The following is a 25,567-nucleotide window of genomic DNA, read 5'->3' as shown; positions in this document are numbered from 1 at the left end:
GGCTGAAAGGAACCGTCTCACCTACTGCTGGGTTCCGGGCACAATGTGAAAAGCCACAGCATCGCAGTTCTGGCATCTCAGAACTGAAAGGACCTTGAAAAGTCACCTAGTCCAACTCCCAACCTGGGTGCCAAAGTCTCCTGAGAGGTTGAACCCCTCCGGAGGCAGGCTCGCCCTTCTCCGAGGGTAGCCGGTTCCATCTTGGTGAACGGAAGACGGAATCCCGGTCTACACGCCAGCTCCGAATCCCCCGGAGGTCGGTTCTTGCTTACAGGAATGAAGATTTCCTTAGGACCAGGGCTCTTCCTCCTACACCGACCACCCTAACGTGCGTGCTAGAGAGCATGGGGATCTGTGGAAGACCCAGCACCCCCTCCAGCCTGCCTCCCAGCTGGGGCAGAGCTCCCGCCCAAGTGGACTTTCGCTGCCAGTGCAGCGCAGGTCTCCTCGTACGGTCCTCACACCCCCCACCCCCACCCCACCGCAGAGGCACAGATAGGAGAGAAGCACCCAAGAGGCTGTAGGAAAGAGAAGGTTCCAGCATCAGCCAACACTGCCCCTGGGGCTGCAGGTAGACACTTGAGTGAGGGCAGGTGGCAGCACCGGGGGTCTCTGATACCCTCCCCTTGGCCCATCAGGGCTGACACGTGGCCTTCCCCGGCAGCTGCTGGACAGGGGCTGGGGGACCAGCCAGGCTGCCCCAGGCGGCTGCCGGGAGCCCGCCGTCAGAGTCCACTGTAGGGCAGCGCTGAGGTGGCAGCGGTCCTCACAGCTTCTTCTTCCTCACCACGGGGACGGGCACAACTTGGAAGATTTTGGCATGGTGGTCCTCGGTGTCCAGAGTCACCCAGGTGGGCCGGAAGCTGCCCTTGAAGCCAACGAATGCCATTTTCTCTGAAAAGCAGTGACGTCACATGAGCAGAAACTTCACGAGAGCATGGCTATATGCCACGACCTTCCAGGCTTCCCCATCGCCATTCCCCTGCCCCCACCAGGCACCCCCTCCTCTAGCCACACTGGACTGTCCCCCCCGCCCAGGAAGAGCTTTGTGGCCGGTTACTGGTGGTACCCGGCATTGGTTTGTACGGGGCACACAGGGTCTCACCTGAGCCTCCCAGCCACCTGTGCAGAGTGCTGGCTCTGGTTCCCACAGGAGGCCTCCCAGGAACCCCAGCCACCCTTGAGCTGACCCTACAATTAGCAGCGAGTCTCTGAAGCCCAATGTCCCTATCTGTCAAATAATGGCATTCATCTACGAGATTTCTGCCCCAGCTCCAACATTCTGTGGCTTTAGAAGGGATTTCTGAGAAGTGGAGGAATTTACCCAAGGGCACCTAGTAGATGGTGCAGCCCAGACCAGAACTCTATAGACTCCCGAGCCCCACGCAGGGCCCTCTGTCTCACAGCTCAGAGCTCGACCCCGTCCGAGAGACTTGGGGATCCATGTCTACACTCAGGAACGGCCCGGCCTGGCAGGCAGCACACACCCATCACCACTGGGAAAGTGTCCCTTGACTTAATGTCACCTTTATGTTCATCAACTTTTGGCGACAGGGTCTGAATTTAAAGGACAGAGGCCCCCAAATGCTTTCAGGACCAGGCTGGAGAAGATGCTTCTATTTTCCTATGTTCTCTTTTGGCTCGTTTGAAGGACTTTCACTGTTCCTGATTTTTCTCTGAGAGCTGCCTGGGATTAGCGTCCCATATGATAGATAGGCTGCTAGCTTTTTTTTTTTTTTTTTTGCGGTACTTGGGCTTCTCACTGTTGTGGCCTCTCCCGTTGCGGAGCACAGGCTCCGGACGCGCAGGCTCAGCGGCCATGGCTCACGGGCCCAGCGGCTCCGTGGCACGTGGGATCCTCCCGGACCAGGGCACGAACCCGTGTCCCCTGCATCTGCAGGCGGACTCTCAACAACTGCGCCACCAGGGAAGCCCAGGCTGCTAGCTTTGATGTGTTTTGCAGTCAGGATGGCATGGCCACTAAGGATGGCTGGCTTTGGATTCGAAAAAATAAGGATCCAAATTCTAACCTTAAATTACTTAACTAATTCTGTTTCTTCACCTTAAGTGGAAATAAGAGTACCTGTCACACAGGTTATTAATGAATAACTGAGATCGTTCCTGGATGTTCAGCAAGGTGCAAGGCTGAGCATTCCGTGGTAACTACAATGGACATTATCATTATTATCTGGAGGGTTGCTCGGCCTCGCCTCTCGACCTCCCCCAGGACTCTCCCATCACACAGTCTGTAGTGACGATCATGAAATGCTGACATGTCTGTCCTGGCTGGCTTCTTCCCTAAGGGGTCTGTGCCAGGCTTTATGGCAGAAGAGCTGTGTGACCTTGATTCTCAAATGAGATTCTCACATGAGAGCTTTGCCAACTGCAAAGGGCTGTACAGATGCTGGCCATCAGCCGGAAAGCTGAGAAGACGTAGGGCCCCTGGCCGATTGGAGTAGCAGGAACTGGGTAGGAGGGTCAAACTGAGCCACTTTTCTGCTGATACTTTTGTGGAAAAAACGGGCCACCTGCTGAGTCGACAGGTGAGCAGCTCGAGCAATTTCCTTCCGGTGTCCGGTCACAAGTTGGAATGCTGTTGCTGCGGGGCAGGGATGGGGACAAGGTGGCCTCTTGCCCACACACACCTGCAGACCACTAGTTGTGTTGAGGATTCTGAGACCCCGCCCAGGTTTGGGGGGAAAGTGGTCTGGTCTCAGCAGCGGATGGCAGCAGCCTGCGCACCGGGCATCCGGATCCACGGTCAGGGTAAGGCCCCGTCCACACCCCTTACCTTTCAGTTTGAGGCCCTTGTCTGCCCCGAGCTTTTCCAGCACTCGAGTCCACGGGCCTCTGGGGACGTATCTTCCCTTCGATGCCATGAGAACTATGGAGCTGAGCAAGAAGGGATGGATGAGAGGACTCGACGACAAGCTGGATTCGGGGGTTCCCTGGGAGGGATGCTGGATTGTGCCTGGTGGGACTCGAGCTAGCAGTGGCCAGAGGCCCGCCAGGGACTGGGGAAGGGCAGCCTCTCCCGGTGCCAAGCTGACCGGCTCTTTCCATGTGATGACCCACATCCTGAGCACCCTCCCACACATCTGGCTGCAGTTGGTGCCCATGGCCGCCTCTGCGCCTGCTCTCAGCTCCCTGCTGCTCCCTGTCTGTCCCCACAGAGGACAGAGCAGGTACGCAGAGCACCCCATCTGGGGGCCAGCACCTACGCCGGGGCCGGGCACACAAACGACCGCAGCACGCATCTCTTAACTTAAACACGCAAACCCTGTTTGAGTAGGACAAGATGGAGACATGGTGCGGGAAGAAGCCAGAGTGGGGAGTCACCCTGTGCTCGGAGGAGGGTTAACCCCTTAGGTTCACATCCTCCCTCTCCGCTCAGGCAGGACGGTGTTACTGTTCCATTTTACAAAGGGGGTGATGGAGGCAAATAGTTACCAAGTATCTGAGAGGACCTGCCAGAGGGGAAGCCGTGCCTGGGCGGAGGCAGAGGCCTGGAGCAATGGGTGTGCCCAGCCTGAAGGTCCTGACTTGCAAAAGCCCAGCTTGGGAGCAAAGAGTCTCTATTCCCCTGCCCTGGTTGCATTCAGGCCAAAGTGCTGGGAAAACAGCCGTCGTCGTGGTGGCAGACTCAGCCTGCTGGACCAGACGGCAGGAAGTGCACACCTCCCCCAGGAATAGAAACAGGGGCAGAGGCCCGACTGGGGCTTCTAGTTTGCAGCTCAGAGGAGTCCTGTAACCACAGACCACAGTCCAGACATGGAAGAACTGTATAGGATTCTGGAAGCTGCTGTTACCCCCATTTGGGTCCCATTGGGAGCAGAAGGCAAGCTCTTAAAATGCAAAGAGCTTGTGTGCAGGAGGAACAGAGGGGAAGGGAGCTGGGGACTGCATCTGGCTCTTCAGGAAAGCAGAGGGATTTTGGTGCCTGTTAAGGAGAGAGGGAGCATCGCAAACACATCCTCAACTTTGGATTCGGGCTCTGTTCCCGTTCAGAAGAAAAGCTAACATCCCTTTGGCTCAGTTAAGCCTTCTTGCTGGGCTGGACTCAAACAAAGGTCATGCCCTCCAGACGGGGCTCCCAGGAGCGGGACAGGGAGACAGAACTTCTCGTGCGCCCAGCCTCCTGACAGCACCCAGAAGCTGCCTGCACACTTCAGGTGTCCCTCTCTGTCTCATATGGGCATCTCATGCCCTCCAAGCTCCTGACCTGTCAGCACGGAGGTCCCCACGGGGTGGCTGGGCAGAGACAGCCCCTGGGAACGATCCCTGAAAGTTCGGGTGTGAGCAGCGGCCTCCTTCTTTCCCTGGGACCCTGGGGCAAGGCTGGCCCTGTGGAGGGGGTGGAAGGGGGGGACGGCCTGGCTTGGGCCTGCGGTGACATTGGGGCAGGACCTGCCTTGCCCCATCCCCTGCTGCTTTCCCGGAGGTCAGAGCAGGGTCTGGTGGTGCCCAATTCCTATCTGGGTACCCAGTGCCAACCCAGGGCACGGCTCACACCAGGTACTTGGCAAGGTGCACCAGGGCCGCAGCACGGGCTGAAAGCTACCCTGCATGGGGTAGTCCCACGCCTCTCACCCCTGGTTCTAAACAGAGCAGCTCCGCATTTCAGTTTCTTATTCCAGGCATCTGCATCCTGTTTCATTTCCAGAAAAAGTCCTTTGGCCCCAAAAGGCATGAAAACTAAAAATCTCTAGATGATCATGTATTTCCCCAAACTGGCAAATCTGGTCCTTCTGTATGAATCTGCACGTGAAAATGTCAGGCTAAAGAAGCTTGTGATGGGGGAAGAGAGTGGAGACCAAAGGTGGTTAAGCAAAACCCCATTCTCTGGAATCTCACATAGCGTCTAGTTCAAGTCATGCCCATCATGCGGCATCTTGGAAGTAGTACGTTTGTTTTTGTCAATAAATATTTACCAAGTACCTCCTATATGACAGGTACCACGTTAAGCACTTGGACTGTCTGCTGTGCCAGGTTGTGGCTTTGGAGTGAATTCTCCACCCATTATACTAGGAATGTAAATATGAGTTAGATATGGTCCCCACATCAAGAAGTCCACACCCTAGATGGGGGAGTGGATATGTCCACTGATCCTGCGGGGTACGGGGGGGTAGGTAGAACTCTTTGGTTGGATTGGAAGAGACCTCACCAAAGAGGTGATACATGTGAGTTAGATTTGGAAGGTGGAAGGGGGATTACCAAAGATTTCTAGGAAGGGGGCAGGAGATACAGGTATTTAAGAAGCTCAGCCCCCCAGTATGGTGGGTGGATTCGAGATGGGGAGGCTGGACAAGGGAGCCTGCTGGGTGACTGCCGACAGTGTGGGTGGCAGACAGGGAGGCCCCAGACAGAGCAGCGATGCAGAGGATGCTGCAGGATCCCTAGCAGGAGAGCAACGATGCAGGAAGAGTTGACAGGATGTGGTTATAGAGCGTGGTGGTGGCAAAACAGAAGAAAGACAAGAGCCCAGCATGATGCCCAGACTCTCGTCTAGCTGCCCGGATGGAAGATGATGGTTTCACCGAAATGTGGAAAAGAGGAGTGACTGGTTTGGGGGATTAAAAAAAAAGAAAAAGAAATGATGAGAATTCAGTTCCATAGGAGACATCCAGGTGGCATGGTCCAAGTTGCAGTTGGATTAAAAGTATCTGGTGTTTCAGAGGGAGATCTGGGCTGGAGATTCTCAAAAGCCACCAGCATTTGGATCATATTGAAAGTATGGGAGGGGATGGGCTCATGCCACGAGAGTGGGTCATGATGGGGGCACAGGGCCAGGGCAGGCTTCCCATTTGTAGCTGGGTAGACCGTCCGCCTCAGCCTGACCTACATTCACCGCGGCCCTGGCTCCAAAGGGAGAGGCACCAGGCAGGGAAGCTTCCCAGCCAACACCCATGATGTGTGGGCAGACCGTGGACACTCCCCAAGCCTTCTCAGACCGGACTGTGCTGAAGGTTTCAGGGACAGGGAGGGAGGGGGACTCGCGCAGGGGTCTGCGGTGCCATCGGCCAGTTCCCGAAGCAGAGGTGCACACTCACTTGTCGGGGATGGCCAGCACGTAATTGAAGAGCTGCCACGGGATGCCCTGCAGGATGGCGGTCCTGAAGCTGGCTTGGCTCAACACGTGCCCTTGTCTCCCGTCAATCACCACCACCTGGATGCCATCCTCCGAGCTCGAGTACTTCTTCCCATCCACCTGCAGACAACAAGCAGCACACAGTGTGAGGCAGGGGGTCCCAAAGGCAGCAGAGCCCCCAGGTTCTCCTGCCCCGGGGGGTTCCCACGCAGACTCTGAAGACAGAGGTTGCCAGTGCAGCTTTTCAAAGCATAAAACTCACTTCAGTCAGTTTCTTGCAAACCTCTGTAGTGGGCTGAATGATGCCCTCCCCCAAAGATACGTCTACTGCAACCTGTGAAAGTGACCTTATTTGGAACTAGGGCCTTTGCAGAGGTAATTAAGTTAAGGATCTTGAGATGAGGTCATCCTGGATTTCAGATGGGCCCGAAATCCAGTGGCAGATGTCCTTATAAGGACTAGGCAGAGGGAGGTGTAAGGCTCAGACACATGGGGGAGAGACCATGTGAGACAGAAGCAGAGGCTGAAGGGACGCCGCTGCAGCCAAGGAACATCCAGGGCTGCCGGCAGCACCAGAGGCTAGAAGAGGCCTGGAACGGACCCTCCCTCAGAGCCTCCGGGGGGAACCAACCCTGCCAGCGCCTTGACTTGGGACTTCTGGCTTGTGAACTGCAAGAGGATAAGTTTCTGTTGTCTTCAGCCACCGGGTTTGCGGTCATTTGTGACAAGAGCCCTAGGAAATTAACACCACGTCTCAGTGAGCAAAGCCCCTCTGGGCAGGGGTGAGGGTTGCTTACTTCAATGTAGGCAAAGTCGTTCAGAAGGTGGAAGAAGCGCTGCTTGGCACTTTCCATCTTCACCTCCAGGAAGTGGTCCTTGGTCTTCTGGAAAATAAACAAAACCCAGTGTGGCTGTCAGGTTTGTGGAGTCAAGTGGACGGCCTGATGGGTGGTCATCACCCTCACTGCCCCAGTCATGGGAGACGGTCTGAGGAGCGGAACAGATGTCTGGAGAGGACCCTGATGGGGTCTGGGCCCCCTGGGAGGGCCCGGGCGTGCTGTCGGCCACTCACCAGCTGAGAAGCAAAGAGCTTCTTGGGCATCGGCACGTCCACGACGGCCCTCTCCGCGAACTTGGGGTAGGCTGCGGCCGCGCAGTTGCTGACACCAGCGTTCTTTGGGATCAGAGCTTTAATCTTTATTCTCTCACAGCCTTTCACAGAGCAGAAGGCGAACTTCTCTCTCTCGTTCTGAGCTTTCAGCTTCAGGAAAAGCAGCCTGCGCACAGGAGCAGAGCGGGTGGTTCCCTCTGGTGTCCACAGCCTCCTCTTCCTCCCCCTCCTCCGCCACCCCTCCTCCCCCTCCTCCCCCTCCTCCCCCACCCCTCCTCCTCCCCCTCCTCCCCCACCCCTCCTCCTCCAAAGGCATTTACTCAGAACTACGTGCTGGCCACAGTGATTAGAGCCGGTGGGCCCTACAAAATGGATCTGTGTCTACCGCAAGGCTTTTTGGGTTTTGTTCTTAATTTTATTTATTTTTGGCTGCATTGGGTCTTCGTTGCTGCGTGCATGCTTTCGCTAGTTGTGGCGAGCGGGGGCTTCTCTTCTTTGCTGCATGTGGGCTTCTCATTGTGGTGGCTTCTCTTGTTGCGGAGCACGGGCTCTAGGCACGCGGGCTTCAGTAGTTGCGGCACACGGGCTCGGTAGTTGTGGTTCGCGGGCTTTAGGGCCCAGGCTCAGTACTTGTGGCTCATGGGCTTAGTTACTCTGCAGCACGTGCGATCTTCCCGGACCAGGGCTCGAACCCGTGTCCCCTGCATTGGCAGGTGGATTCTTAACCACTACGCTACCGGGGAAGTCCTACCACAAGGTTTTATGTGGTTGGAGAAATTAAAAACAAATGCATTGAAGAAAAAGCTAACACTGACACTTTTCATTTTCTGAGCACATACTCTATGCCATGCTATGCACATGCCGTCAACTGACATATTATCTCATTTAATCCTCAGACAATCCAGTCCAGCAGGCACTGTTATCATCCCAATTTCTCAGATCCCAATGGCTCAGAGAAGTGAAGTGACGTGCCAGGACCACACAGCACGAAGGGGACACAGCTGGGATTTTCCATCCCAACCCTGTGCCTGGTGAGGAAAATGCTCACCAAGGGGATGTGTGTGAATGTGAGGAGAAAGAGGGAAGCAGAACTGGGCGGGCCATCTGGTCCCTAGGGCTTGGCTGCTTTCAGCACAGGAGCCCAGGAAGCCCAGCTGGGATGACTTCCTGAAGATGCCTGGCTTCCCTCTCAGGAACACACCTCCACTTTGTTTGAGTTCACTTGAGTGGCTTTACGTTTCTTGACATCAAGCAACCCCTGAATAGAATATAGTGTTCATATGGAAGAACTGCTGGGGGATCTCTCTCTCCGCTGAGAACAGAGCTTCTTCCTCCGCATTCCATGCTCTGCATGGGGCGGGGGAGGCTTTGAGCTGCTTAGGAGGAAGGCAGTTCAGTGCTGCCTGTCATCATTTCTCCACCAGAGGCTCCCACACAAGGGCAGAAACCACCCCAGGGGCCAAGGTCATGAGCCAAATCCCGGAAAGAGACCCAGAGACTCTGTTCCTAGGGCTTCTGCACAAGACTATCAGTATTCAGGTTTCCCCTCTGTCATGGTATATCAAATTATCCAAACTGGAGGGCCTGAGAAGACCATCTAGCTTCCACTCCTTATTTTCCAGACAGCAGCTTCCCTCTCTAATCCTCACCTTCGACATGGATGCGTCCTAGTCAGCTGGACCGGGAGGCCCTGGCGTCAGTAAGCCTGGGCTCAAATCCTGGTTGTGACCAGGTAGTATTTCAGAGCAGCCCTACTGATGGCCGTGCACCTGAATACTACACTTCTGTATAGTTCAGCAATATCTCACTTAGGTGGCATCTGACAAACTCCAGGACACAGATGCAGTCACCTGAGTTTTTTTTTTAACCTCGAAGAATTTTTACAGAGGTGACTCAGGGTGTGAAATATATTTCACACTTTGGGACCCCTTCACTTGTAGCCTACTTGCTTTTTCTTTTACCCCCAATTATAACAAGCTGCTTATCAAGTGTCTTAGGCCATAGCAGAATAGAAGGTAGCCATTGAAAGCAGGTGCTCTGAACGTGAGTAAGAAAAAGCAACACATTTGTAAGGCAGAAAGATCATGAAAACAGCCCTAAGAATTCAAAAAGCCCAAGAGTTTGGGCTTTTGCACAGGCAACAGACATCCTGTAACCCAGCTCACAGTCCCTATAAGGCTATCACTGAATTAAAGCGCAGCATAATAATCAATAGGTATGATGATTAAGCTACCAACAAAAAGGTTGAATTAAGCAGCAAAATCTGCTTAAAGGGGAAACATTGAAAATTTTTCAATGTGTTGATCAAAAAGGTTCAACTTGTTTAGTGGCCGTTTCCGTTTGAAAACTTCACACCTTTGCAACATCCCAATTCTCACGATCCTATCGATAAAAGAAGAAATCATGCACAGGTGGTACCATGAAGACTTTCACCTTATTACCATTTTAAAAATCATAATATTGACCGTTTCTGCTGTTGTATGAAGGATATTTAATTCCCCCTCTGGTTTTCACATGGAAGGGTTTTTCTAAACACTCTTGGCCCCGGCTCATCCCCTCACTGACGTCTTCCTGGGGGAAGTGGAGTGACTCGTGTGGTTGCTGGATGGGGGTACATAGGTCAGCCCGTAGAGAGGTGGACTCTGGTCTGCTCCCCCTTGCACCCTAAATTTTGGGAGTTGGGCTCTGAGTGGGGAGCCCCCTGGTTGCTCAGGGCTGCCTGGGACTGGGTAGGTGCACTCGGGGACAGCATTGGGAAGATCTGTTCCCCAGCAGCTCCATCATCAGTAGGACAGACAGTTCCTTCTTCACCTGCTGTCGTGCCTGCTCCACCACTGGCTTAGAACTGATGTGGGAAAAGGGGTGCTACTTCCCCTAACCCCAACATTTTTGTGTGTGTGTGTGTGTGGTATGCGGGCCTCTCACTGCTGTGGCCTCTCCCGTTGTGGAGCACAGGCTCCGGACGCGCAGGCTCAGCGGCCATGGCTCACGGGCCCAGCCGCTCCACGGCATGTGGGATCTTCCCAGACCGGGGCACGAACCCGTGTCCCCTGCATCGGCAGGCGGACTCTCAACCACTGAGCCACCAGGGAAGCCCCCCAACATTTTTACTTACGCTTCTGACTTTCAAATTTGAATTTTCCTTTAATCAAACCGATAAAGCCCTACCTTTATAGATATTTCTAAGCATCTTCTATCTCATTACCCTTGATTTCACTACAAGAATGGAAAAAATGGCCATAAAACAATCCTTTACCCTTAGTCCCTGGAGGGCTGGCTAGCAACAGCTTCCCCGCTTTGGAGACGTGCTGGCATTCTGCACATTAGAACACTCTCTTTTTAGGGGAGGCGACCAAATAGCTCATTGTCTCCGGGGACAGTACTCTGTCCCCATTAGACCCCTGCTGAATAGAACCTACTGCAGTTCTGCAAAAGGGGGAGAATTTTGGTTACAGATAGATGTGAGCTCAAAACTAGCCACGCCAAGTTTGTGCGGTGTCCCCGGAGCAAGTCATTCCTATTTATCCTGCGCCTTCTTTGACCATCTCTACTTTTTTTTTTCGGCCGCGCTGCGCGGCACGTGGGATCTTAGTCCCCCAACCAGGGCTCAAACCTGTGCCCCCTGCAGTGGAAGCGGGGAGTCTCAACCACTGGGCCGCCAGGGAAGTCCCTGCCCATCTCTAAATTAGGAATAATATCATCTGCTCCGACTGAGTTGTATGGAATTGAGGTCCTGTACCACATTTTCTCAGTTTTAAGATTCACTGCTTTCACTTTTTTTCCCCCTGAAACAGGTATATTCACTACAATCCATGTGTATACTCATAGAGTGCTTATTTTACTCCCAAAGCGTCAGAGCTTTAAAAATGTCATTGGTGGATGGCACAAACTGCCTGAGAATAGGAGTGCCTAGGAAAGGATCCTACGTTAACCGGCACCAACTGCATGGCAGGTCTGAGGATTATTGGAAAGGCCGGGGGGCAGCATGAGAATGACCGCTTTCCTGCAGCCAAGAGGGGGCTTCTCACCCCGAGTCCTCGTCCCAGTAATAGTGGCTCTTGCCAGGGTAGTTCTGCTCCACTTTGTCCATCTGCAAGGTCCTCACGAAGATGCCCGTCTTGGACGTTTGCTTCAGCAGGCGATTGTGAACATCCGAGAGGATAGAAAAGGTGGTGCCCCGGGGGTAGCAGAGCCCCACTCGAATCCAGTCGCCCCTAGAACCGGAAGGGCAGTCAGGTTACAAGCAAGGATGTCCAGGCCACAGGGCCTCCTCGGTGTGCCCTGGCCAGAGACCAAAGCGTCCTCCACCAAATGGCACTTCCACTTTTCAGTGGGAATTTTTGAAAGAATGCCTGCTGTTGGTCATGACTGCATCACAAAGTATTCAAGGGGAGAGGGAGAAACAGTGACTGCAGTGAATGAGGGGGATCATTGCAATGGGTCGGTGGGGCATCCCCAGGGCCTGCATTGGATGCTCTATGTGGATCGTTGGCTGGGGGGGAAAAATGAACCTTCTTTCAATAGGGCTGGAGTGAAAGAGCCAGGATCTGTAAGACCTGGATTCAGCCCCTTCCTGGTCCGGCCTGACTGTGGGGCCCATTTCAACTCTTTGGGTATCATTTTCTGCAACTGATAAACGTCTGCCTCACGGGACTACTGTGACAAGTTAATGATGTGCATAGAAAATACGTGAACGTAAATACATGAAGCTCTCTCCAGATGCCCTCAGCTTAATCCCCTTAATACCTCGCAGAGCCTTGCTCCTGCCCCCTTCCCCCCCCATAAAATGGTAACAAGAGCCACCAGGGATTTTTGACCAATTACTGAGCCCTTTGTAAAGCCAGGTCCTGGGTGAAACGCCTGCCACACACTCCCACTCGATCCCCATTGCAGCTCTACAGAGTAAGACTATCCCCATCTCCTAGATGAAGGAACTCAGGTTCCCAGGGGTGAGATGCCCTGCCCGAGGTCACCCACGCCCAGAACGGGGGCTCAGCCCAGGTCTTCTGATTCTTAACCACCGAGTGATGTCACGTCTAGATCCATCCTCGTGCAGGGATGACGTGGGCGAACCTGTGGGTCTGTGAGCGGGAAGCCCGGGGCTTTGCAATGAGGCATCATTAACACTGCTGCTTTGAGCTCAGCCAGAGCAGCTGTCCCCATGTCACACTGCTCCTAGCCAGGCACCCACTCACTTGTTGAAGTTGATGAGCCAGATGGTGAGCTCGGCAGGGGCCGTCTGGTCCCAGTGGATGGTGTAGCCCTTCCGCAGGGTGATGACTGGCTGGTACTGCTGGTAGTGGGTGCTCCTGGTCAGGGCCCCCTCCAGGTAGAGAGGGTGGCTAGGGAAGTCATTCTTGATGATCTTCATTCGCAGATTACTGGTCTTGTAGGCCTGAATGTACATCTTTTAAAGCCCAGAGAGGAAACACACAACGAGGCAATGACAAGGGATTATTCCAAGAGCGTCTGGTTAGCATCTGACTACAGACTACACTTTCAAAAGGACTTTCTCTTCACAGAGCCCTTTTTAGAAAGCTTGAATGAAAGAAGGCCAAATAAGGGGGCATCTCCTTCTGCTGGTGAATGCAGCCTGAGCCATAGTGTGCAATCCAGCTAATGCTTTCTGTACAACTTCAAAAAAAAGTGTAGATGAGAGACCAGTGGAAACTTGAGGGGAGTCTGCTTAAGAGTCAGCGAATTTTGGAAAAGGAGGGGTATCAGGAAAGAGGAGGAAGGGAGAGAGTTTTATTACACTTCTGCTGCAAATGCAACTCCCCTTTCACCGGCTGCTGTCCTGTCTGTATTTGAGAAACAGCCTGATGTGTTGCCTACTTCTCCCTCTGATTCTCAGTGTCTGGCCTGTGTGGCCAGTCCATGTGGCTATCGGTGCACATCGGGGGATGAATGGCATCTCATTTCAGAGACAAATATGAAAGCAAGACTGTCAGCCACTCAGTCCAAGGGACAAAACAAAAGAGCCTGGATGATTTGGGCCACCCTTGGTTTAAAACACTGTGTCCTGATAGAGAACAGACCTGTGGTTGCCAAGGGGAAGGGAGGGAGGGAGAGGGATGGACTGGGAGTTTGGGGTTGGCAGACGCAAACTATTATATTTAGAATAGATAAACAACAAGGTCCTACTGTATAGCATGGGGAACTATATTCAGTATCCTGGGATAAACCATAATGGAAAAGGATATTATAAAAAAAAGAATGTCTGTATGTGTATAACTGAGTCACTTGGCTGTACAGCAGAGATTGGCAGAGCATTGTAAATCAACTCTACTTCAATAAAACATTCGTTAAAAAAAATAAAACACTGTGTCCTGTTTTAGGACCTGTCCCATTTCATTAGGTGACATCCCTGTAGCTGTGGCCAAGAGAGACCATCACATCAAGATGCGATAATGTTGTGCCTTTGGAAAGAAGGGGTTATCTTCCCCTCTAGTTGTATCACATATAAAATGGGAAGAGAAACTTCAACCCTGCCCTAGTATGGCGTTGTCATGGGTATAAGAATTTAAAGGTATAGTAAAGCCTTTTGTAAGCTGCAATGTGGAGGGAGGAGATTATTAATAATAATTCACCAGTAGCCAGGTATGGTAACCTCCAAGCTCTAACTAACAATCTGCCCTTTTCAGCAGAAAATAAGCAATGTATCAGAAAGAAAGGGTGGGAGGGAAGCTCAAGATCAAGGCTCCACATGGGACGTCTCGCCCTTGAATCAGGGATGCTATAATCCCGCAGTGTGCCTGAAAGCCTTAAGGGTTTGGTCAGCCTTTAGTTATTCAGGTCATGACCCCAACCTGTCAGCCCCTTCTGACTCTACTTCCCTTCTTATCTGCCTTAGACCATCAGGTCAACCACTCACTCCCGTAGCATAAAATCCCTTGCCCTGCCCACCCATGCAGCAGATGCCTCGGCCTGGATCATTCCAGGGGTCCACCTCTTCTGCAGGGCTCTGGAGCAGGGCTGAGAAAGTCCTGCAGCCAGGAAGAACGGTGCCCCTTCCATGCTCCGTCTGCAGTCCCCACTGGGTCTGCAGCACCGCCTGGCACTCCTTCCACACGCCTCTGTCAGCATCTTCCAGTCTCCACGGCACCTCTTCCCAACCTGATCATTCTTTGCAGGCCACCCGGCTCAGGCCCACTCTCTGCCCTCTCAGTGCATGACCTCCCCTTCTACTGCGGAAAGAAATACGCTGGACCTCCCTGCCCCTGGCCCCTGCCTTCCTCTTTGCCCCCCTCCTGCTAACGATCCCTCCCGCCTCCGCTGGCACGCGCTCCCTGCACGGCCCCGCCTCCAGGGGCCCACCTCGCCCCCCATGGCCCTTCTCCTTCACTGGCACTAGCCCCTGCCCCATCCCTCCCCAGAGCCGAAATCACTTTTAGCTCTTTTCTCTTTTTTAGGGGAGCATGCCTCGGGGCTTGTGGGATTTCAGTTCCCTGAGGGATCGAACCCAGGTCCCCTGCAGTGAAAGCATGGAGTCTTAACCACTGGCCCACCAGGGGAGTCCACCTTTCTCTCTTTTCTAATGCCCGGGATGCTGATGCCCACAGTGGTGAGAGTAATGCCTGCCTGGGGGATGGTTGTGAGGATTCCTCATTCCTACGTTTTCCTGCCCCTTCGGGGGTCACTGGGCTCACGTGTTTCCCTCCTGATTTGACAGCTCCTCGTTTCCTCGGGGGCTCGCTCCCTTTTTGCTCATCTAGTCCTCAGCTACCCTTCCAAGTAACCTCAGTAACAATACTACAGTAACTCATACTTCCACATTCCAGGCACTGACTCAGCCTGCTGTCCCATGGGGCCACTGGGCACTGGAAATGTGGCCGGTGTGGCTGAGGACCCGAATTTTAAATCTCATTTTAATTAATTTAAATTTCAAACCAAAAGCGGGGTAAAATAGTTTTCCAGCTAAATAGTTAAACATAGCTTTATTGTTTGGGTAGGACTAGCTTTTACTTTAATTGTAGAAAATTCGCATCCAAATTGAGTGGGCTATAAGTATAAAATATGCAGGGAGTTTCGAAGACTTAGAACAGGAAAAAAATATGAATGTAAAGTGCCTCATTAATGATTTTTTTATACAGATTACATGTTGAGATGATAGTATTTTGAATATATCGAGTTTAACAAAGTATATTATTGAAATAGATTTCCCCCATTTCTTTTGCCTTTTCAACGTGGCTACGAGAACATTCAAGATCACCCGGACGGCTTGCATTGTATTTCTGGTGGAGGGGGCTGGTAAAGCACTCTATGTGCTCATTAAAAGGGTTCAACTATTATCCTGATTTTACAGATGAGGAAATTGACACTCCAGAGCTTAGGTAACCTGCCCAAGGTCACACAGTTAGTAGGTGCCAAAGCCTGACTTCTTTTTCTAAGCATTCTGCTTACAAAGTGTTTTCACTTGGACTTTTTGAAAATCCTACTGGGTTACCAGAAAAAAATAAAAAGAAAGAAAGAAAGAAAAAGGAAGAAGAAACATATGTCCCTTTGTGGCCTGGCACAGAGGCAGGCATGCAGTAGGCTCTCACTCAATGCTTGTCCCATGAGTGAGTGACTGGTGACACTGAGGGGGTGTGCCCTGCGTCCCCACCTGTGCATAGCGCCCGCTGCAGATGGCGCCTCTCCAGTCCGGAACGTTGATGCAGTCTGGGTGCCGGACCAGCCAGTTGTCGTCCTTGGTGAGGTAGGACCCAGGGTACTCGGACACGGAGCCATCCACATCATGGAACACTGACGTCTTGTCCCCGTCCATATCCAGCTGATTGAACCAAGGCCCAGGCTCTCCAAAGAACACTCTGGAAGTAATCTAAACAGAGCCCAGGAATGTGAGGCTGGACCAGAAGGTGAAGGGAAGCAGCAGCTGTGGTCAGGCCAGGGTGAAGTTTCTGATTTCCAGACCTTACAAACCAGCCAAACCAAAGATGCTCTGGGGCAGCACAGGAAAGCGCATGGCTGACCTCTCGGATGGAGCCAGAGAAACAGCCAAACGTTCACTGTGCCTCAGCTCTCAGACCCAGCACGTTATTTTGGCCTCTGCTCACTGGAGGGTTGGCTGCTGTGTGTGACCCTGGAAAGAGCTCTAATACGTGGCTCAAAACACTGCAGGGGGGCTTCCCTGGTGGCGCAGTGGTTGAGAGTCCGCCTGCCGATGCAGGGGACATGGGTTCGTGCCCTGGTCTGGGAAGATCCCACATGTCGCGGAGCGGCTGGGCCCGTGAGCCATGGCCACTGAGCCTGCGCATCTGGAGCCTGTGCTCCGCAATGGGAGAGGCCACGGCAGTGAGAGGCCTGCGAACCGCAAAAAAAAAACAAAACAAAACACTGCAGGGATGGGGAGGCAGGCACAGGAGTGTGTGCGTGTGAGAGAGTGTGTGTGTGTGTGTGTGCGTGAGTGGGTGAGAGTGAATGTGTGTGTGCGTGTGCATGCACGTGTATGGGTGTGAGTTGTGTGAGTGGGTGTGAGTGTGAGAGTGTGCGTGAGTGTGTGTGCTCGCGTGTGTGCGTGAGTGGGTGTGAGTGAATGTGTGTGTGTAGGTGGAGAGGGTGGAGAGGGAATGAGGCTGAGTGGCAGTGAATGTATGAGAAAGTACATATACATGTACAATAAATGCACACACACACGTCGCGTGGATATGTGGGAGAGAGAACGTGTGTGTGAGTGTGCGGTGTGTTTCAGGAAGACAGTCTTTCAACACGAGCCCTTGGAGATTTCTATGGCTGACCTCTTTCAGGCCCTCTGTGGCCTGAGTAAAGAAATTCAGTAACCTGAGTTTCACATCTTTTCCCTCAGGCTGCCAGGAACTGGGCGGACAGGCGAAGGGCAGGAGCAGAGGGCTGGAGGAGGAGGGGAGGTCCGGGCAAGCTGTAACCCAGAGGAAAGAAACCAGGAGCTGTGGCCCTGCCTCGTCTCAAAGCGCAGCCCTTTGTCCTGACCTCCTCACCCCCGGCTCCTAACTTGTTGGCTACCTAGGGCTAGGAGGGCCCTGTTTATGTTCCACTCTCCGGGAGAAATTAAACAGAGCATCTTCAGCAACGATTCCTTTGGGAATTGCTGGGGTTTTTTTTTTTTTAGATGAATTGTGCTAACTGAAGTGGCCCGGTCACCAGACTCGGTAGGTCGAACCCAAGAGCCTTGGAGGAACAGAGCCTCAGAACCTTGAGGGCAGTGGAAACTTCCTTCTGAGGCTTGGGTGGGTTCTGAGCAGGGTGAGGGCAAGGGGGCATTTACCCAGACTTGACCTGTGGGGCAAACTACACTTGTACTTTTCCAGTTTGGATGCAGACAGACCTGGGACGTGGCCCAGCCTGCTTGGAGGAGAATGTTCAACCCCTGCGGTGGTGGCAACGGCTCAAACTCCAGGCCCCCCAGGGACTTGTGAATCACTGCCCAGAGTCTGGGTTTGCCGGGAGCTTGCCCTGGCGCCTCGAGGACTCACCGGGACGTCCTCAAAGGCAATGCCGGTTACGTTGTTATGGGGGCAGCTCTGCCAGGCGTTGTTCAGACGGAAAGCCAGGGCGCTGGTGTGCCGGCCCTCCAGGGCTGCAAACTTGCGGAAAGTGCAGTTCTGGATGTTGATGGGGCCGTCGTAGAACTGAATTCCTCGGATCGGGAAATTCCTATGGAGTTAAGGAAGCCAGATGTCAGGCTGATTGCCATGTTGTGCCGCCACATTGTTTACACCCTCCGAGGTGGATGGTTAGAGACCTTCTGGGTAAACCATTCCTGATTCCCACCCCCAAAACTCCCCCTATAACAGAACATTATTGATGCATTAATTAATTCACTGAGAGAGCATTTATGGACACAGTAAATGTCAATAAATTATTACTGGATGAATTATTAGATGGATGGATGGATGGAGGGAGAGATGGATGTCTAGCTGCTGGCTTGGGGTTTGAGAGACGGTCCTCTATACAAACATTTCCCCAGGGCTTCCCTGGTGGCACAGTGGTTGAGAGTCTGCCTGCCAATGCAGGGGACACGGGTTCGTGCCCCGGTCAGGGAGGATCCCACATGCCGTGGAGCGGCTGGGCCCGTGAGCCATGGCTGCTGAGCCTGCGCGTCTGGAGCCTGTGCTCCGCGACGGGAGGGGCCACAACAGTGAGAGGCCCGTGTACCGCAAAAAAACAAAACAAAAACATTTCCCCACATATTCCCATCCTATGAAGAGGCATTGGATAAATACTCTAAATATTACTGGAGAAAGCCAGTATCATGTCCCTTGGGAGAGTAGAGCCATTACTCATTACCGCCTTGGTCTCAGTTGCTATAACAATTTAATTAGATTAAGACCCAGATGAGCCTCCTCTCTGTGAGTAGGCCTTTCGATTGGCAGTATGCTGGGTTTGGGAAACTAGGGAGAGGAAGGACACAGAATGGAAGGTGATAATGAAATGGAAAAATAGCTGCCCGGTGATGTTTCAAGCATCCCTAGAAGGGAGGGCAGGCCCCCCTGGGAGGGCAAGACTGTGAACTGCCAGGGGACCCCAAGAAGGGCCTGATACCCCAGAGGCAGGGAAAGATGGAGGAAGAGGCAAAAGGCTTGGAGCTGGAGCTATAGGAGGGGCCGGAGGAGAACTGGGGACTTGGAAATTCTGCCCTCGGCCCAGCAAGGGGGCAGGGTGCTGGAGATGCCTCTCTCCTTTGCCACGGACTCCTGGGCAGGGCGTGGGAAACAAGGGCCTAGGAGGGGCTGGCTGGGCTGATCCTTTTGGGGCCTGGCCCCAAAGCTAGGCTTGCTCATTCTTCAAGCCCAATGTTTATGCTTTTACTGGTATCTCTACTTCTGGGTCAGGGCCTTCTCCTTCCATGGTGAACATAAAGAAGAAAGGGCAGAAAGAGGGACAAGAAAGCAGATAAAGGCAATCTATGGGGAGAAGTCACATTCCAGCTGGTCCCTATCTTCAGCGCTGAGCTCCCCTCATCAGATACGGTTCCCTGAGGAAGGGCCTGGTAGCACCAGTCTCGGCAATGTGACTTCAGCACCCAGTGTGCCAAGGGCTTCTGGTATTTCTGTATATTTATATTTGTAATTGATTAATGTCATCGCCTTGAATCCTGGCTCTCATGGAGTGGCTCCATGCATTTTTCCATTTAAGGTATTTTAGGGACAGCCCGTTCTCACTAGCTCTATATTTAAACTGTGTGCTTACTTTACCCTTGGACCCCGACCTAGGCCCATACAGGATGAATCCCTCACGATCAGGACCGTGCGGTCCTGAGCCCCTGCTCACAAATGCAGTTTGAGGGACCTGCCTGAGTCTGACAAAGCTGTCAGGCCTCCATAAACAAACTCACCTCTGGAAGTCGTCAGAACATTCTGGCCCTGGGGAGGCTGGTAACCCTCAGCAAAGAAACCCAAATATGCAGACCCAGAGTTGCTCATAAAAATGATCTGAAGGGATTGCTACACCACTTAGGCTAGACAGAAGCAAGGGCTTCTGGATCACTCATGCCAAAGGAGACTGTGGTTCTCTCTGCAAACTCTTTTCAAAGATACCCATCCCACTAGGGCTGGAAGTTTAGGTCTATGTACTACCTGTAGAGGCAGGAAGGACATGTTCCTAGAGAAAGAGAAGGAAGCTCAGAGGGGCAGAAAGGGCTAATCTTAGCCCTCTGCTGCTTGTGGCTCAGAGTCTTGCTCTCTGGCTTGAATTCCTGTCTGAGCAGAAACACCATCAGAAGGAGAGACTTCCTCACCCCTGACCCAAGCTGCAGCTTTCCGAGGAATTAACCAAGTCCCTTTGCTCTGTTGGTGCGTCAGGTCTCCAAGTCACCCCCTCCCTCTCCAGCCACCTGCTTATCATCCAGCAACAGAGAGCCTGTGACCCTCCAGGACAGGCATGCTATTCTGCTGTTTAACAAACCTGACTGCTAGAACATTCTTTCCTGCACAAAACCAATTCTAACCCTAACACAGCGTGAGTTTCATCCTGTATGTGCACAGCAGCCCTGAGAATGTGTGACAGTGTCTCCCGGGCTGTTCCCCCAAGTCTGGTCCCAGCTTCTGGTTGAAGATCCCAATCTGTGTGTGACTATCACTCTACCACCATCAGAGGTGGATGAGATGCTCCGAGTGGGGGTGCTGTCCGAGGAGAGAGGAAGCCACGGTCGCCCATCCTGGACACTCAATTCCCGTTAACGTAGCTCAGCACCACGTTATACATTTTGACAGCTGTGTCTCCCTGTTGACTCATATTCAACACAGTTTTTTGACTTCTCTCTCTGATTCTAGATTTCACCCCCCTGCGGGTTAATCTCAATTGTTTCAGTGATTTCTCTGACCAGTAGAGGACAGAGGAATTCATAGTCAACAGGTAGAAATCACATCCTAGCATCTTTCCTTCCACTGCTGTCGTTCAGGTTAAGCCACACAGAACAAAGAAGCTGCCATGCTTGCAAACCTACTGGCCTATGGGGAGGGTCCTTCCGCTGTGGTCCAAGCCACCTGGGCCCCAGATCCTGTTGTCCATCATCTCTGTCCCCACATTGCCACTCTCGCCAACAAACAAGCTGTTCTTGATCTCCTGCTTGGAGCCATCATCATACGGGAAGGTCCCACCACTGTAGAGAGAAGATGTCTGGAATGAGATGTCCAGAGACAGCAACCCACAGGGTGCCAAGGGCAATGATTGGCTCTTACCTGGCCAGGGTCAGGCCAATGCCATTGTCAGCAAACCTGGGGACAAGAGCAGACAGTCAGTGAAGTCGTGGAGGGAAGGACTCCTCCCTGCCCTGGTGTCATACTGAGGATCCTGTGTAGGGGAGGGGTCTTTGCATAAGCACCAGGTTTGCTGAGGGAGCAGGCTCACACATTCTGCGTAATAAAGGGATCACCTAGATCCCCGCCCACACAGTGTCTGACTCCAAAGAGAAAAGAGTGAATGCAGGGGCTCTCGGCTTTTGGTGCCACGTTGCATTAGCAGCATTCAGACTGGACTCCATGGGCCTCCCTCTCCAGCCCACCCCCATCTGTGATTCCAGGGCTCACTGGGATACTGGACCAAGGGGACGTGGAGGGTCTTGCTACCCTCAGGACCAGCCCGCCCTGGGTAATGGTGGGGGTACATGGATGCAGTTCCATTGCCCATAGCCATCCTCCCTACTGTTTCAGCCACAGCAGGAAGGACCACTGATAGCTGATTTCTAAGTTTCCCAGAAGCCAGGCGGACGTTGGCCCTGAGAAGTCAGTTTGCAATTACACTGTAGCGATCTCATGAGCTCCCTTTTGCCTTTGTCCATTTTGCGGGCCAGGAGGAGCACATTTCTGGAGGGAGTCTGGTTGTGAGTGATAAGGGGTCCCACAGAATCGGAGCCGAGCCTTGGGTCTGCGCTGCCGTGGACCGTGGGTCCAAATATGGCGGCTGCCTTCACTTCCTTTGTCCCAGGGGTGAACATCCCCTCGAAGTGCTACCCTCTGCTTCCTAAACTCTGGTGGCTTCATAGCATCCATAAACCTAAGCCAAATCCTTGGCTTCATGCTTCAGGCCCAAGTGAATGCACTTTCCCTCTGCTCCAGGGAGGGTCTCCCTAGTTCCCGGTTTGCTTCTGCGTACCCTGTTCCCCGTCCTCCGGGACGCGCGCACTTCTCCCTGTCTGAAGCCCATCCAGTTCAAATTCACTGTTCAAGGCCCACCTTCCAGGGCCCTGTGCTCTCTAGTCCTCTCCCAGGACTCCCTGGTTTTTGTTCCCCAGTCTCTTCATGGCTTTTCCTTTACCACTGCTGTGGCCCAGTACTCTGCCCAAGGTCCTCTCATGCTGCACTGTGCCCCTGGGGACAGCATGAAGACTCACAGCCTCCACCCCTACCAGTCTGCTGGTGACTCTACAATCAGCCACCCTTCCCCCCTGCACTTCCAAACTGTGGTGTATTTCCATGGGGTATCTCAAAAGCATCTCAAACTTCACGCACATAAAACAAAACAGTTATCGTCCCCCTAAGCCTGTCCACTCTCCCGAAGCGCATTTTCACCTCAGTTCTCACTGTCATTCCTTCTCCTCTGGACTACTGCCCTATTATTAGTTGCCCCTCCCACTTCCAGGAGTGCCTCCACCCACGGAGTGGTTTGCTGGAGTGACCTTCCTAAGAAATGGACACAAGGGCCAAATGCTCAAAGCTTCTCAAGGGATCCCCATCTTCTGTCAGCCCCTGGCTGTGCCCACTCATGGGACGACAACCTCTGCACCAGCCAGATTCTGGGCTACCTTGGAAGGAGGCTGGTGGAGGGTTAGAAGAGCCACCCCCACTGGCAGGGGCATCCTTCACGATTTGTCTTTCGGCCCCAAGTCTGGCATCCACTCCCTCTACGGGGACATGAACTTCCAACAAGCCAGAATCTAGACATTCATTGGCTGCAGAACACCGCAGAGAATTTTAGCTTTGACCCCCATCTGTTTCCTCTTTCACTCACTTCTTGCATCATTTCTCTCTCAAGTGTCCTTGGGCCTCTATTCTAGGGATGAGCAGCTTATCTCATTGACTAGTGTCTTGGGTTGCGGGAAAGTTCTTCCTGCTACTGAGTGGAAATCTGCCCAGATCTGCAACTTCTGCTCCCTAGAGCCAATCAGAGCAAGCCTGCCTCCCGTCTGATACCCTAACTGCCCTTCAAAAGCCCAGAAGAGGCTCTCTTCTTCCCTTTCCCATCTCCTCAAAACTTTCAAAATCCTCTTCTTTCCCTTCCTCTCTTCTCTGACCCCACAAAAAAACCCGCCCCAGTTTCTTTGCCAGCGGCATTCCCTTTCCAACCCTGTGTGTGTCTGGCTCTCTCCGGGGTCCATCCATGGGTCAGTGCCTGTCTTGCCCAGGCCTCTGCTTTTCTGAGAAGCCTTTACACATGTGACCGTGTGTGTGTGTGAAATCTGTCTCTGTTTCTCTCCTCACACACTCTCACTTCCTCTTGCTCCTTTCACGAGCAAGTCTCCCTTCACTTCTCCTTTAACTGGTCACAATAAAATGGAGAAATACACTTATTTCCCATGTAGAGTTTCTGATTCCCATTTTTTAACACCAAAGGTAGATGAGGAGAATGTTTCATGCTACTCCTTTAGAGGAAGTCCCAACTCAGCTGCCTGTCCCTCTGGTACTTGTCCAGTGGGGGCCGTGGCTCTCCATGGGGACCTTATATCAGAACTCGGGGTTCCTTGTCTTCTTCCTTTGCACCTTGGAATCTGATGTGCTGATATTTGAAGTCCCAGTTCAACTATTCACCCTTCGGAAAATTCATCCAACTGAGCCTCATTGTCTAAGATGGAGATGAGAATTTATATCTCCAAGAAACATGGTAAGAAATAAATGCAACCAAGGATCCAGCACACAGTAGGTGCCTAGAAAGTGCTGGTTTCCTTCCTCCTTCCTTCCTTCCTTTCGCTGACTGGTTATAGGACAAGTTATGTGGCTTACAGCCAAGCCCAGTGACTATTTGGGGGCAAGTCATGCCCCACAGCCCCTGGCATGGTGGGCTGAAGCCACATGCTGCTTCTAGGGGGTTCTCTGGGTCACTGCCCGCTGCCATTCCATGCTTCTGCCTGGGTGGGCGACCAGAAGGTCAAACATCAGTATGTCTGGATTCCTCTCTCTGTCTTGCTCGTGTCTGTCCCCTGCCCAGGGGAGGAGCATCATCCCACGCTGTGCCAACGCCACACTCACCGGCAGCTGTCCAGCCATACGTCCCCGCCACGCAGCCAGGCCCCATGGTCCTGGTTCTTGTAGGCAGTGAAGTGCTTGATGATGGCCGGCTCCCGGGGCTTCAGAGGGTCGGCGTCCTGGTGGGGGCTGTATCTGGAACACAGCATGGGGAGGCACAGGTGGCTGTGTTGGGGGGGACCCCTGAACTGACTCCCTTCTGGGCAGTGAGTTTCTCTCTGCTTATGGTGCCCGAAAGACTCGGCTAAACAGCAACCAACTCGTACCCCCTGGGCTCTGCAGTGAACTTCCTAAGCTTGCTGCGGAATTCAGAGGTCTTTTCCCCAGGGTCCAGCCCCATGCATCCTACAGACATGTCACTTCTCTTGTTATCATCACCACTGGGGAACCCCGCCGCCCCAAGGAGGGGTTAAATCAGAGAAGGAAGTTCTGAGGTGCCCAGCTCTCTACCCCCCTGGGGGTAACCTTGACCTGGTGCCTTTCCTGGGCTTCTACATCTTAGCCACCAAATGGAGCACTGAGCCTGGATGCTCCTGATGTCCAGGCCAGCAAAAGTCTTCCATGTCATGTCTCCATGGACATGATCATGTCATTGGTGTTACCCACTTTTTTTTTTTTTTGCGGTACGTGGGCCTCTCACTGTTGTGGCCTCTTCCATTGCAGAGCACAGGCTCCGGACGCACAGGCTCAGTGGCCATGGCTCACGGGCCCAGCCGCTCCGCGGCATGTGGGATCTTCCCAGACCGGGGCACAAACCCGTGTCGCCCGCATCGGCAGGCGGACTCTCAACCACTGCACCACCAGGGAAGCCCCTGGTGTTACCCACTTTTGACAGAGACCAAGCACTTGGTCTCCTTAAAGGGTACTGATTTTCCTAACTACCTTGAGGTTTTGACAGCATCTCTTTTTTTTTTTTTTTGCAGTATACGGGCCTCTCACTGTTGTGGCCTCTCCCGTTGTGGAGCACAGGCTCCAGACGCGCAGGCTCAGCGGCCATGGCTCACGGGCCCAGCTGCTCCGCGGCATGTGGGATCTTCCCAGACCGGGGCACGAATCCGTGTCCCCTGCATCAGCAGGCGGACTCTCAACCACTGCGCCACCAGGGAAGCCCTGACAGCATCTCTTAAAAGCAGCTCCTGGCCTTGAGCTGAGCTCCAGATGTACTTACAGGTACAACCTGAATGTTCCTTCCTATTAAATTGATAGCAAAATTCCTCCCTTCTTTTCTCTTCACCTTTTTATCCTGGTCCTACCTGCTGGGGCCCTGGCCAGTCCTGTCAACTTATCAAAAAGCAGATATTGGATTCTGCTGATGTTTTTAGAAACCTCTCGGAATTTCTTTTTCCCTTCAGCTGCTGAAGCCTCAACCCTGACTCAGATTTGGCCCTGCTCAGATGTTCACATGGTACCCCCAGCAACGAGCTTGATGTGCAGCACATAGAATTACCTGGCGGAGATAATGGAGAGGAAGGGCCGCTTGTCCTTGGCAGAGGCCTGGGTAGTTTTGACTCCGTTGTCTATGATCATGCCAGCCTGGGGAGAGGGAACATTCAGGGACACATGAGCTTGGACAGCAGATTGCAGGCATCTTCTCACTCCCAGCCTCACTGCGTACTCTTGAATGCTCCAGTGAAACCAGCTTTGCTCTCAGGATGCATTAATAGAAGTAGGGGGTCTGCAACGAGGGAGGTGAAGAACCTGCATTGCTCT

The 25,567-nt window shown here is 53.0% G+C and overlaps 1 protein-coding gene across 2 annotated transcripts in view; it reads right to left on the bottom strand.

Moving 5' to 3' along the window:
- Positions 1-495: 495 nt before the first annotated feature.
- CEMIP (cell migration inducing hyaluronidase 1) overlaps positions 496-25,567 on the bottom strand; it is a 161,455-nt gene continuing 136,383 nt past the window's right edge. Inside the window, exons 17-29 of one of the 2 annotated variants that reach the window (XM_082619585.1) lie at positions 25,305-25,390; positions 23,861-23,992; positions 20,858-20,893; positions 20,623-20,778; positions 17,651-17,831; positions 15,805-16,020; positions 12,395-12,606; positions 11,228-11,413; positions 7,161-7,365; positions 6,886-6,972; positions 6,051-6,208; positions 2,792-2,892; positions 496-894 (exon numbers count right to left, since the gene is read on the bottom strand). In XM_082619585.1, the coding sequence (XP_082475711.1) occupies positions 767-894; positions 2,792-2,892; positions 6,051-6,208; positions 6,886-6,972; positions 7,161-7,365; positions 11,228-11,413; positions 12,395-12,606; positions 15,805-16,020; positions 17,651-17,831; positions 20,623-20,778; positions 20,858-20,893; positions 23,861-23,992; positions 25,305-25,390 (1,884 nt within the window). In that variant the 3' untranslated portion in view covers positions 496-766. The remainder of the gene's footprint in view (positions 895-2,791; positions 2,893-6,050; positions 6,209-6,885; positions 6,973-7,160; positions 7,366-11,227; positions 11,414-12,394; positions 12,607-15,804; positions 16,021-17,650; positions 17,832-20,622; positions 20,779-20,857; positions 20,894-23,860; positions 23,993-25,304; positions 25,391-25,567) is intronic. The other variant, XM_082619586.1, reaches the window with a different exon arrangement.

This window comes from Mesoplodon mirus, assembly GCF_964341445.2.
Source record: "Mesoplodon mirus genome assembly, chromosome: 4".
Taxonomy (NCBI): Eukaryota; Metazoa; Chordata; class Mammalia; order Artiodactyla; family Ziphiidae; genus Mesoplodon; species Mesoplodon mirus.
The sequence above is the reverse complement of the archived record's forward strand: the minus strand, read 5'-3'. Positions and strand labels throughout refer to the sequence as shown.